Source organism: Phyllostomus discolor, chromosome 5, assembly GCF_004126475.2.
Source record: "Phyllostomus discolor isolate MPI-MPIP mPhyDis1 chromosome 5, mPhyDis1.pri.v3, whole genome shotgun sequence".
NCBI classification, from domain to species: Eukaryota; Metazoa; Chordata; class Mammalia; order Chiroptera; family Phyllostomidae; genus Phyllostomus; species Phyllostomus discolor.
This window is the reverse complement of record NC_040907.2, coordinates 99,822,237-99,834,983: the sequence shown is the minus strand read 5'-3', so window position 1 is coordinate 99,834,983 and position 12,747 is coordinate 99,822,237. Positions and strand designations below refer to the sequence as shown.

Here is a 12,747-nt window from a genome sequence, read left to right as displayed (position 1 = left end):
TAGCATATTCTTCAATAAATGGAAACTATTATTGCTCATCTGGTTTATCTTTAGACTAATTCTGTGATGTGAGGGAAGATTTAATTTAATTTATTTATTTAAAAAAATTTTGTCTTCTTTTTTTGTTATTCAAGTAGAGTTGTCTCCATTTTTCACCAAACCACTTCCCCCACCCCAGCCATCCCTATATCCCACCCTCAGTCCTACCCACCTTTGTTTCATCCATGTGTCCTGTATACATGTTCCATGACGACCCTTCCCCTTTTCCCGCCATTATCCCCACCCCTCTCCATTGTGGTTATTGAAGTTTGTTCTTTATTTCAGTGTCTCTGGTTATATTTTGCTTGTTTGTTTGTGTTGTTGATTAGGCTCCACTTATAGGTGAGATCATACAGGTGTCTTTCACTGCCTGGCTTACTTCACTTAGGATAAGGCTCTCCAGATCCCTTGCTCTAGGAGCCATATCCATGAAAATATTGCTGCATGGAATACCTGAGGTTTTGCTGCCTATGTTCTCTCCTAGGGCTTTCATGGAGTTGCGACTTATATTTAAGTCTTTTATCCATCTTGAGTTTATCTTTGTGTATGGTGTACATTGGTGGTCGAGTTTCTTTTTCTCTTTTTTTGCATGTAGCTGTCCAGATCCGCCTACACTATTTGTTGAAGAGGCTTTTTTTGCTTCATTTTATGTTCTGACCTCTTTGTTGAATATTAATTAACCATAGAAACTTAGGTTTATTTCTAGGCTCTCAATTCTGTTCCATTGATCCATGTACCTGTTCTTATGCCAGTAACAGACTGTTCTGAATACTGTGGCCTTGTAATATAGTTTGATCTCAAGTATTGTGATCCCTCCTACTTTGATCTTCTTTCTAAAATTGCTGTGGCTATTCAGAGTCATTTATAGTTCCATATACATTTTTGAAATGTTTATTGTATATCTGTGAAATGTGTCATTGGTATTTTAATTGGGATTGCATTGAATCTATAAATTGCTTTGGGTAATATGGACATTTTGATGATGGTAATTCTTCCAAGCCATGAACACAATACATTCTGCCATTTCTTTGTGTCTTCCTTAATATTTTTATTCAGGGTTGTGTGGTTTTCTGAGTATAGTTCTTTTACCTCCTTGGTTAGGTTTATTCCTAGGTACTTTATTTTCCTTGTTGCTATATCAAATGGGATTTTTTCCCTATCTGTTTCTGATATTTTATTATTGGTGTACAAAAGTGCCTTCAATTTCTAAATGTTGACTTTGTACACCACTGCTTTGACAAATTCACTTATTAGGTTGAGTAGTTTTTTGGTGGAGTCTATAGGATTTTCTCTGTGCACTATCATGCCTTCACAAACAATGACAGTGTGGCTTCCTCCTTTCCAATTTGGATGCCTTTTATTTCTTTTTCTTGTCTCATCACTGTGGCTAGGACTTCCAATACTATGTTGAATAGAAATAGTGAAAGCAAACATCCTTGTCTTGTTTCTCATCTTAGTGGGAAAGCTTTTAGTTTTTGCCCAGTGAGGATGATGGTGGCTGTAGGTTTCTAATATGTGGCCTTTATTATATTGAAGTACGATCCCTGTATTCCCACTTTGTTGAGTGTTTTTCTCAGAAGTAGGTGCTGTACCTTTGTTTATGTGATGTCTTACATTTATTGATTTGAGAATATGTACCATCTTTGCATCCCTGGGATGAATCCCACTTGATCATTGTATATGATCTTTTTAATGTATTGTTGGATGCAGTTTGTCAATACTTTGTTGAGGATATTAGCATATGTGTTCATCAGTGATGAACTGATAGTATTGGTATTGGCATGTAGTGTTCTGTTTTTGTTGTTATCTGGTTTTGGAGTCAGGATGATGCTGTCCTCATATAAAGATTTTGGGAGTCTTCCCTCTTCTTGGATTTTTGGGAATAATTTGAGAAGGATAGGGGTTAGTTCTTCCTTAAATGTTTTGTGAAATTCTCTGGTGAAGCTGTCTGATTCAGGGCTTTTGTGTACCAGTAGTGTTTGATTACTGCTTCAATTTCAGTAGCTGTTATTGGTCTGTTCAGGCTTTGCTTCTTTGACGCAGACACTGGCCCACAGTGTCCGAGGCATTATGGATAAGATGAAATAAATTCACATGGACTACCGAGTCCTGTGGAGGAAAAGGGACAGCTTGACTTCTCTCTCTCAAGGGGAGAGCAGCCTTGGAGCACCTCAGCTACCCTCTCAAGACGAGAGCGCCTGCCCCGACCCTTGCCTTGAATGGCTTTTATTGGATTCAATTTGCATAGGAATACAGGGTGTATATGTAAAGCTCATTAATCATTATCAGGCAGTAAGGATCAAACAATAGATAACATACAAAGAACTCTGAGGGGCCTATTTTGAGTCAGGTTCAGATAGCTAAATGTCCATAAAACTTTGGGGAACAAACTCACTTCCTGCTTGGATCCTTATCATTTAATTGAGACTATTCTAAACAAAGCAGGTTTCACAGGATTTTACATATTCTTTCTTAGGCCTGATTGTCCTAGGGAATCCACCCTTTCCAGCACAAGGCTGCACCCACCAGTGGCATTGTTTCAGTCTTAAGGCATTGTTTCAGGCTTAGGTCAGGCAGGGGAAATCAGGCAGCCAAGAGATTAGGAGACTTCTTGCAGACAGAATGAGGACTCAAGCTATGTCAAAGCCAAGGGGCGAGGGTCCATCACCCCTTTTCTGTAGCCCCAAGTCCTTCCCTGGGGGCCCCATGATCATGCCTGTCTTGGATCATCCCTCCCTTGAGGAATCTTACCTATCATTAGCTAACCAATCAAGCACTGGGGGCCAGGCAGGGTGAAGTAAAATGAACAGAGGCAGTGCCCCTGCCAGGGAGATAAGCTTTGTCTTCTTAGTGGCTTATGGTACACTCACTCAGCCTTAGCCATGGGGGTGGGGGGCGGCGGTTACAGCTCCTGAAACCAGGCAGGGCAGTTCCCAAACACTACTTCTTCATTCAGTTTTGGAAGATTATGTTTCTAGAAATTTGTTCCATTTCACCAGGTTTTCAAATTTCTTGGCATATAGATGTCTGTAGTAATTTCTTATAGTCCTTTGTGTTTCTTTGGTATCAGTTGTAGCCTCTCCTGTTTCACTTCTGATTTATTTATTTGGGCCTTCTCTCTCTTCTTGATGAGCATGCTTAGAGGCTTGTTAATTCTGTTTATCTTTTCAAAGAACAGCTCCTGTATTTTTAATCTTTTGAATTTTTCTTTTATTCTCTATGTCATTTAATTATGTGCTGATCTTGATTGTTTCCTTTCTTGTACTCACTCAGGGGCTTTTTTGGTGGTGGGTTCTTTCAGTTCTTATAGATGTAGGGTAAGGTTGTTTTTTTGAAATGTTTGTAACTTTTTAGGTAGGCCTGTATTGCTGTGAACTTCCATCTCAGGACTGCCTTTGCTGGGTCCTGTAAGTTTTGTATTGTTGTGTGTTCATTTTCTTTTGTTTCCAGAAACTTTTTTTATTTCTTACTTGATTTCATTGTTCACCCATCCATTGTTTAACATGCTATCAGTCTCCATGAATTTGAATGCTTTTGAGTTTTTCCAATGAGTTTGGTTTCTAGTTTCAAGCCCTTGTAAATATGAGAAAATGCTTGATATACTTCAGTTTTCTTGAATTTTTTGAGGCTTGTTTTGTGTTCCTATCATATGGACTATCTTGAAAATGTTCCATGTACATTTTAATAGAAGAGTTTCCATATGCATTTCAAAAGAAGTATTTTTCTTCTTAGAGATTAAAGGTTTTGTATGTATGAATTAAGTTCATTTGATCTAGAGCTTCATTCAATGCTGTCATGTCCTTGTTGATTTTTTGTTTGGAAGATCTACCCATTGGTGACAGTGGAGTGTTAAAATCCCCTACTATAAGTATGCTTCTGTCTATATCTTTCTTGAAGTCCTTCAAGATTTTCCTTATATATTTGGGTGACTCTATGTTGGGGGTATATGTGTTTACAATATTTGTCTTCTTGATGGATTCTTCCCTTTAATATTATGAAGACTCCTTCTGTGTCTTTTCATGGCCTTTGTTTTGAAGTCTATTTTGTCTGATACAAGTATTGATACCCTAGCCTTTTTCCCTGTCCATTAGCTGAAATATTTTCCCCAACCCTTCACTTTCAGTCTGTGTAGGTCTTTTTTTCTGAGGTGGGTCTCTTGCAGGCAGCATATGTGAGGGTCATGATATCTATCCATTCAGCTAGCCAGTGTCTCTTTTTTAAGGTGTTGGCTATATCCAACTAGTTTTAAAGATTTTATTTATTATTTTTAGAGAGGGAAGGGAGGGAGAAAGAGATGAGAGAGAGAAACATCAATGTGCGGTGCTGGGGGCCATGGCCTGCAACCCCAGGCATGTGCCCTGACTGGGGAATCAAAACCTGCGATGCTTTGGTTCGCAGCCCACACTCAATCCACTGAGCTATGCCAGCCCGGGTGCCATGTGTCTTTTAATTGAAGCATTTAATCAATTTACACTTAAGCTTATTTTTTATAGATAGTACTTGTATTTCCACATTGTACCTGTGTTCCCCTCTTCTTTTTTTCCTCTTTTTAAAGCATCCCTGTAGCATCTCTTGCAGTGCTGGTTGCTGGAGTTGTAATCTTTTAGTGTACTTTTGGGTGGGGAAACTCCTTATTCCACTTCCATTTTATGGGAACCTTGCTGGGGTAGAGTAGTCTTTGTTGCAGGCATTTGCTTTTCATTACTTGGAGTATTTAGTTGCCATTTTTTCTGGGTTGTTGTGTTTCTGTTGAGACATCAGCTTCTAGCTTAATCAGAGCTCCTTATATGTCCTTGCTATTTCTCCCGTGTTGCCTTAGATTCTCTCTTTGTCTTGAAATTTGGTGTTTTAATTCTGATGTGTCTTGGAGGGGGCCTCTTTGGGTTTATTTGATTGGGACCTCTCTGTGCTTCCTGAACATTTGTGCCTTTCCCTCTCTGCAGGTTTGGGAAGTTTTCTGTCATATTTTCAAACAAGCATTCTATTCCTTTCTCCTTTACTTCTGGTATTTCTATGATTTGAATGTTGTGCTTCATGTTGTCCTGAAGTTCTCTTAAGCCATCCTCATATTTTTTGAGTCCTTTTTGTGCTGCTGCTCTACTTGGGCATTTCTTCCTGCCTTGTCTACCGGTTCACTAATTTGATCCACTGCTTCATCTAGCCTACTTGTGATTCCTTCTAGTGTATTTTATATTTTAGAAATTGTATTCTTCATTTCTTCCTGGTTCTTGTTTCTATTTCCTTTTTCATGCTGTTGTAGTTCCCACTCAGTTCCTGGTAGTTGTTGCTGAGTTCCTTGAGCATACTTATACCCATTTTTTTGAATTCTATGTCTGATAGACGGCTTGCCTCCATTTCATTTACCTCTTTTTCTGGAGATTCTTATATTCTTTTCAGTTGGGGGTTCTTTCTATGTCTCCCCATTTTAAGTGAATACTTTTCTTTGTTTCTGGGTTTCTGGGAACTCTGCTTTGCCAACTTCCTTCATGGAGTGATCTTCTGTGGTAGGGGTTCTGTGGGACTCTGGTGTGGTCTCTTTGATCTCCTTGTCTGGATGGTCTATGGTTGCCCTTTTTTTTGTTTGTGTGGGTTCTCTTATACTTGGGCTTTACCTGTTGGTAGCTTCTTTGTTGCAGGGTTCTCCCCTCCACTGTATTTACTGTTAATCATAACTCCCACCTTGTCTTGTATGGTGTTGCACAGGTGTTGGTTAACAAAGCAGTATTACCAGACAACCATACACCAGCAAAAGAATCCCCCTACCACATCAGCAATTGAACCAAGGTTTATAAAGGTGAAGAGAGATTGCAGATATTATAAGATATGACAAAAGGAATATAAGCTGACTAAAAGAGGGGGAAATGTTAGTGAGTGGTAAGAGGGAGGAGAATTGGTAGGAGCTGGGATAGAACCAAGGTAAAGAAAGGGAAAGAATAAAGTTTAAAATGTAAGTGAAACACAAAAGAGTAATGGGAATTATGGAGCACAAAAAGGGATGAGTATACTATGAGGTCTGAAGTAAAATTGAAAAGGTACTGGACCAACGGTAACAAAATTGCAGAAGAGCTACAGTGAGGTCTATAGTTACGACAGCTGAATGAGGATTAATAAAGGTGGAACAGGAATGAGAATATTACACAAAAGCAAAAAGTGAATATGATATGTCTACAGTAAAGAAAAATGATTTTTGAGAGGGTGGGGGAAGTTAACTAATAAGGGTAAGGAGAAGCCCTGGCTGGTGTGGCTCAGTGGATTGAGCGCTGACCTGCAAACCAAAGGTCGCTTGTTTGATTCCCAGTCAGGGCACATGCCTGGGGTGCAGTCCAGGTCCCCAATAGGGGGTGTACCAGAGGCAACCACACATTGATGTTTCTGTCCCTCTCTTTTTCCTGTCCTTTCCCTCTGTCTAAAAATAAGTAAATAAAATCTTAAAAAAAAAAAAGTAAGGAGTAAAGCCCAGGTTGAGAGAGGGGAAAACAGAGAGAGAGGCAACATTGAACTAAAATTCCTTACTCAATTGATCAGGGGCAGGGGGAAGAAGAAATGAAGTAAGGCGGCAGGAAGGTATTCTATGGGATTTGAAGTACAAACAGTGAGCAAATAGGAGTTCTTTTGGAGAAGAGCAAAAACCGTGTTATTTCACCCAGGTAGCCGCAGTTTATAAAAAGTGGAAAAGAAAGAAGATTCTTATTAGAAGGGAAAAAGAATGTGAGCTGACATACGAAAGAACACATATAAGCAGAAAACCAAAATAGAACAACAAAAACAGCTAAATAAACGGAAGAAGAAAGTATTTTTAAAAAAAAAATCATGCAAATTCTGATGAAGAACAGAGTGGAAATTGTCTCAGCTGCTGGTTTCTCAGCTTCTGGCTTCTTCTGGATTTGTCTCTGTGTCTGGTTTTCTTTTAGTTGCAGGACTTTTTTCTTACTCTTGAAAAAAAGAGAGAAAAAATCAGCCTCCTGCTGATTGTTAAGCCTTCCCAGTTGGTTTTGCAGATCTTCCCGGTTCCTGCAGGCAATTGGTGGCTGAGTTCTGTTTTTCCCTTCCTGTGGTTTACAAGGATAGGGGCTCTGTCTGGGCTACAATAATCGCAGGTGCCCAGTTTCCATCCCACACCCTCAGAGCACGTGCAGTCTGCCCTCTCCATCCTGAGCAGTTGTGCCAGGCTGGCACTGATAAGCTACCTCATTTGAACTCTTTTGATCAATCTGTGAGGTGCACTGTGTGGGAGCAAATTGTGCCACACTCCTCCCTCTTTGTTGGCTGGACGGCTGTGCAGGAGAGGTCCCTATATGAGACCTCAGTTCCCCTTTTGAAAAAAGTCTCTTTGGGGCCGCTGCGGCTCCAAGCCACTGCCTGGCTTTTTACACACTCCAACTCTTTGGCAAGTCTAGAGTTTATCTGAGTCATGCCAGTTGCAGCCCACCTTCTTTCCCGGCTCCAGGTGCCATCAGATCTCCCAAATTCTCTGGCGCTGCCCCAGCCAGTTGATGGGCCTCCCTAGCCTGGGTACCTCGCTGGCCTATGTCCTTGTTGCCTTTTCACCCCCAGCGACTTTATTTGTTCAGATCTCCCTGGTGTGAGTCTCGGACTTCCCCACCCTGAGAGGGGAGGGAGCCCCTAGGTGCTATCCCTGACCAGCTCTCCTCCAGTGCCTCTGTGGCAGTTGCAGTCTCTGTGCCGGCCCAGGGACCTTCTCCTTGTCCCATTCCCCTGCCCCCTTACATCCTGTTTTGAAGCATCCACTGCACACTTTGGCTTCCAAATTTCTATCAGGTAGATTTCTGTTGGCTGTTCACTTTGTTTTTTCAGAAGATTGACTAAGTGTCCTAGTTTGGGTGCATGAGCAAGTGGGCTCAGCTCCCACCCAATTGCTGCCATCTTTCTCCATGCCCCCAACAACAATTTTTTATTGCTAATTATTTAAATTCCTCTTACTGTTATGAGCTTATTTAAGATATGACTTGCCCCTATTGGTCAAGCACAGTATTTCTTCCCAATTCTGTTTTAATAAAAGTTTGATATTATGGAAAATAATATTGTCTTTGGCTGGCAGTGTTCAACAGGAGTTGGTAGATATTTTAATTCTTCAAATGATGATACTTTTGCCCCAAGTTTATGCATGAAAGAATGAAAATTAAATCAATATTTATAAATATCCTGTACAATTCTGGTTTTATTTTGTTTCTAATGTCTTTTTTAGGCTACTCTCTAACAGTAAAGCACCAATAATTTGTTTGCAGAATCTTGCAGCCCTTCCTGGAAGCCTGGTAGCAACAATTATTTTTTCGTACTTGCTCTGTGCTGCTTCGGACCCCTAAGCTTGATCTCCAAATACTAGAAAAGCTCAGTATTATTCTACAGAAACTTTCAAAAATCAAGTAAGAATTTTAATTTCTAACATTTTTATTCACAGATATCTTATTGTGATCATTTAGACCTTTCTGCATTCTATACTAGTCTAACTTTGATTATTAAATCAAAATTTCCAATAAACATATAGAAAATTAAGATTCATAAATATTAATATTTATCTAAGACCATATACTTATTGAAACAATAGAATTAGAATTTTGGTCTTAGAATATCTTAGTCTTTTTACTAAATGAACTTTAAATGCCACAAACAGAATATGTAAAACAAAGAGCAATTTTTAGGAACCAAATGATAGTGTCAGAACAAATTATTGCACGTTGGTATTTTGTACTACCGCGGGTGAAAATAAAAAAAGATAATAAAAGTATATTTTTCAGGTTCTTTTTTTTTTTTTTTTTTTTTAAGATTTTATTTATTTATTTTTAGAGAGGGAAGGGAGGGAGGGGGAAAGAGGGAGAGAGAGAGAGGGATAGAGAAACATCAATGTGTGGTTGCTAGGGGTTATGGCCTGCAACCCAGGAATGTACCCTGGCTGGGAATCGAACCTGGGACACTTTGGTTCCCAGCCCGCGCTCAATCCACTGAGCTACGCCAGCCAGGGCATTTTTCAGGTTCTTATTGATGTACTATGCTTAGGGAATGAGAAAGAAGCAGGCAGAAAAGATTTAAAATATGTTAGTAGAGATTTAAAAATTAGTTCATGTTAGGAAATTATTATGGACTCACTACTGCCACTAATTTGTATTTCATTGTAAGAATTGTGAACTTTTTATATTTCCTCTTCTTTTCTCTTGTGCCAACAGTGGTATAATCATTTTTAAAATTATAAATAAAGTACATAGATTCTAAGCTATATTTTGTTAGAATCTTTGTATAATCCAATGTTTCTTTTGAGGCAAATTAGAACACTTACTTTGTTAGTAACAGTAAAATTGTGGTTTTGGTTCAGCTGTTCTACACCCTCCCTTTCTCATCATCCATGATTTCCATGGTAGTGAACTTAGGTATTTTACCAGTCCTTACTGTGCTTGAGTAGTAAATATAATGCATGTTAAAATTATTTGCAGATATATGATAATGGGCCCATATGTTCTGTTCGGTACCTAGCACACCACACCACACCTCAGTAAATTATTAGTTATCAAATTATAACCTCATACTCAATTCATCAAATTACTGGTTTTCATCTGGTATCAATTACACTTTCCAAATCATTGTCTTTCTTTTCTTGAAGACTGAGTGTAACATGAGTGCATTGATTTATAATCAGTACATTCTCAGTAAGACCTGCTATAGTTTAACTGTAGTGTCAGAAGCTGCAATTTCATTACTTAGGTTTAATTCTTTCTTAGCTATTAAATCATGTTTTTTTTCCAAGTAGTAGTTACAAAGTACAAGTATATACTTCTGCCAAAGTGTTTTACTATCTGTGATATCTTTTATAGTTTTTGTTTATTTCAGACTTAAAGTTAATCAGAATAGAACTTGAATGAGAGAGTTGAGAATAGTTGATGCTCAAGCAATTTTGCTTGAAGTACCTATTTAAAACCACAAAGATGAAATTATTTTGTATCAAGTGGATGGTTACTATATTCAATAACTTCTCACAAGATATAAGTATATGTAGATAGGAAATATTAAATATATAATCAGATATAATTTTAACTAATTGATAACAAAGTTACTGACTCATTAGTAGAAAGAGAATGGTTGAACATGTTATTTTGGAGGAAAGGCAAAAGGTAAACCACTATTCTACTACTTTAAAAAGGCCCATCTTACTTAAATAAGGTAATCAAGTATTTGACTTTTTGAGTGGTTAGAAAAAAGTAATTCTCAAGTGTAGTGATAGTTGAATAGGGTGCATTTATTTTTTCTTTGAATGCATTTTCACTTAATTCATTAACCCATTTTGTTTGTCTTGGCATGGTAATTCTTTAATTCTGTATTTTTCTTCACTGTTATCTTAAACACGCCATTTTTTCACATTTATACATTATCTCTCAATGGTCATTACAGATGAATTCTGTAAGTGGGTTTGTAATTAAATTAATATATTCATTCTCTTACAGGAGTAATAAAAAGTTCTTTGAACTCTTTACAATTCATCTGATGCTTCAGGAAATACAAAGAACCACACATCCAGAGCATGCCTTTCTCTGTATTAATTTAAATTCAACTCTGTTTAATTTGGGTTTAACGAAATACAATTCCCTGGCCTCCAATGGAAGCCCATTAGACAGGCTTTATTATTATTTCATATATATTACATATGTGTTGCTTATTTGTAAGATTGCAAAAATCATCAAACTAAAAGTGTACCAAGTGAAGTTTTCAGTAGCATCATTTATCATGAAAAATAAAGTAAAAATTTTTTTAACTTTAAAAATAAAATCTATAGAAGCTCTGAAATTCATGGAATGTTATAGTTCAACTAAGGCAGTACTAATGTGCAAAATAGAATTTCCAGCATTAATAACACTGGGGTTATTTTTTGTAACTGCTTTAGAAAAGTTCTTAAAAATTATGTGATTATTTGGAATAAAACTGGTGTTTATGTTGAACAGAGTTACATCATGTTGCCATTCTGTTTTCTTAATCTATTAGAAATCACCCTGAACAGTGTGGATCAGTTGGCTGGGCATTGTCCTGAAAAGCAAAAGGTCACTAGTTCAATTCCCTGTCAGGCACATGCCTAGGTTATGGGTTTGGTCCTCAGCCAGGGCTCATATGAGAGGCAACTGATTGATATTTCTTGCTCACATTGATTTTACATTCCCTCTTTCTCCCTTCCTTCCCCTCTCTCTAAAAAATAAATAAAATCTTTAAAAATAAACATTAGAAATTTCTCCTTTTGGAAACAAAGGTGCATAATTTTTAACTACTATCTTCATATTAAAACTTTTCTATACTATATTCTATATTATATAATTGTATTATATAATTGTATATAATTGTATTATATTACATAATTGTAATACAATATATTATATATATTGTAGATTCCAAAATACTGATATTTTATTGTGCTGTGCATGGAGCATATTGGCAAAGATTCTTTTTGATTTTTTTTTCTAGTTATTTTTCCAGAGTAATTTTTTATCAAAAATGTACCACACAAAATAAAAAATTTTAACTGAAAATAAAAATTTCATAATTCCAACACCAACATCAGAGATATCTCCTGCTATAGCCAAAGATGAATGGAGTAGCCAGAAACAAAACTATTCTATCACTGATACCTCAGAAAATAGAATAAGTGTTAACAGAAGAAAAGACTAGTTTTCTCAGAACACAGAATACCTAGAGGTGGTATCAGTAAGAGAGTGGATGACAGGTTTAAAGACAGCAGGAAGCTTTTTTTTCTTTCTTTTTAAATTAGTGTAAGATGATAAGACTGGAGCTGTGAGAAGACCAAAGACAGATCCAGAAGAGAGTCAAAAGGCTAACACCAACAGCTGAGACAAATTTCACTTTACTGTCCTTAAGAAGTTGCATTTTATTGTTTTTTTGTTATTTTTATTTTGTTTTCTGTTTTTTATTTTTCTTCTTTCCATTCATTTAGTTCTTTTTCTTTTGTTTCTTTGACTCCATTGTTTGATTGGTTTTCTTTATTTTCCCTTTCATATTGCATTTTAATTTTTCTTCTTTCATTTCACTCATATTCAAGTAACACACTACTCTTGGTCTTTTGCTATTTATTCTTTTTATTCAGATTATATATACCTTATCATATTGTTGTTATTTTAACAAGAGCACCCTTCCCTGGTCTTCATCCATTTCACCATCTTCCTGAACTTTATTACTGTTTTTGATAACTTTATTCTCTCACACACTATGCCAAGTTTCTACCCCTTACTCTCACTGAATCTCACCATCTAACCTCACATCAGTGCTCTGCTTTCTAAAGTCAGCTCACATTCTTTTTCCTTCTGATAAGAGTCTTACCTTTTTCACCTTTTATAAAAAGTGGCTAGTTGGTGAAATGTCACAGTTATTGCCGTACTTCTCCACAGGATCTCCAATCTGTTGTCAACTTGTTAGTAGTTTAAATTCCATAGAATACTTTCCCATTGTCTTGCTCCATTTTGCCTTTGCACTGCCCCTTAACACATACAAGGTAGGAGTTGTGAATGTCAGTAAACCTGCTTGAGGGGAGAAGCCGCCAACAAGTAAAGCTCAAGTACAACAAGAGATCCCACACAAATGGAAGAAAGAGCAACCCTAGAACATCCAGATGGGAGATCAAAGAGACAGCACCACTTACTCCCACAGAAATCCTACCATAGGAGTTTATCCTACAAAGATAGCTGGCAAAGCAGAGCATTG

At 37.3% G+C, this 12,747-nt stretch overlaps 1 protein-coding gene across 8 annotated transcripts in view; it reads left to right on the top strand.

Annotated features, from left to right (window-relative positions):
- Positions 1-10,990, top strand: part of CCDC138 (coiled-coil domain containing 138) — a 147,080-nt gene extending 136,090 nt beyond the window's left edge. For all 8 annotated transcript variants that reach the window (XM_036026623.1, XM_036026626.1, XM_036026620.1 and 5 more), the window contains 2 exons: positions 8,286-8,423; positions 10,491-10,990. In XM_036026623.1, the coding sequence (XP_035882516.1) occupies positions 8,286-8,383 (98 nt within the window). In that variant the 3' untranslated portion in view covers positions 8,384-8,423; positions 10,491-10,990. The remainder of the gene's footprint in view (positions 1-8,285; positions 8,424-10,490) is intronic.
- Positions 10,991-12,747: the final 1,757 nt, after the last annotated feature.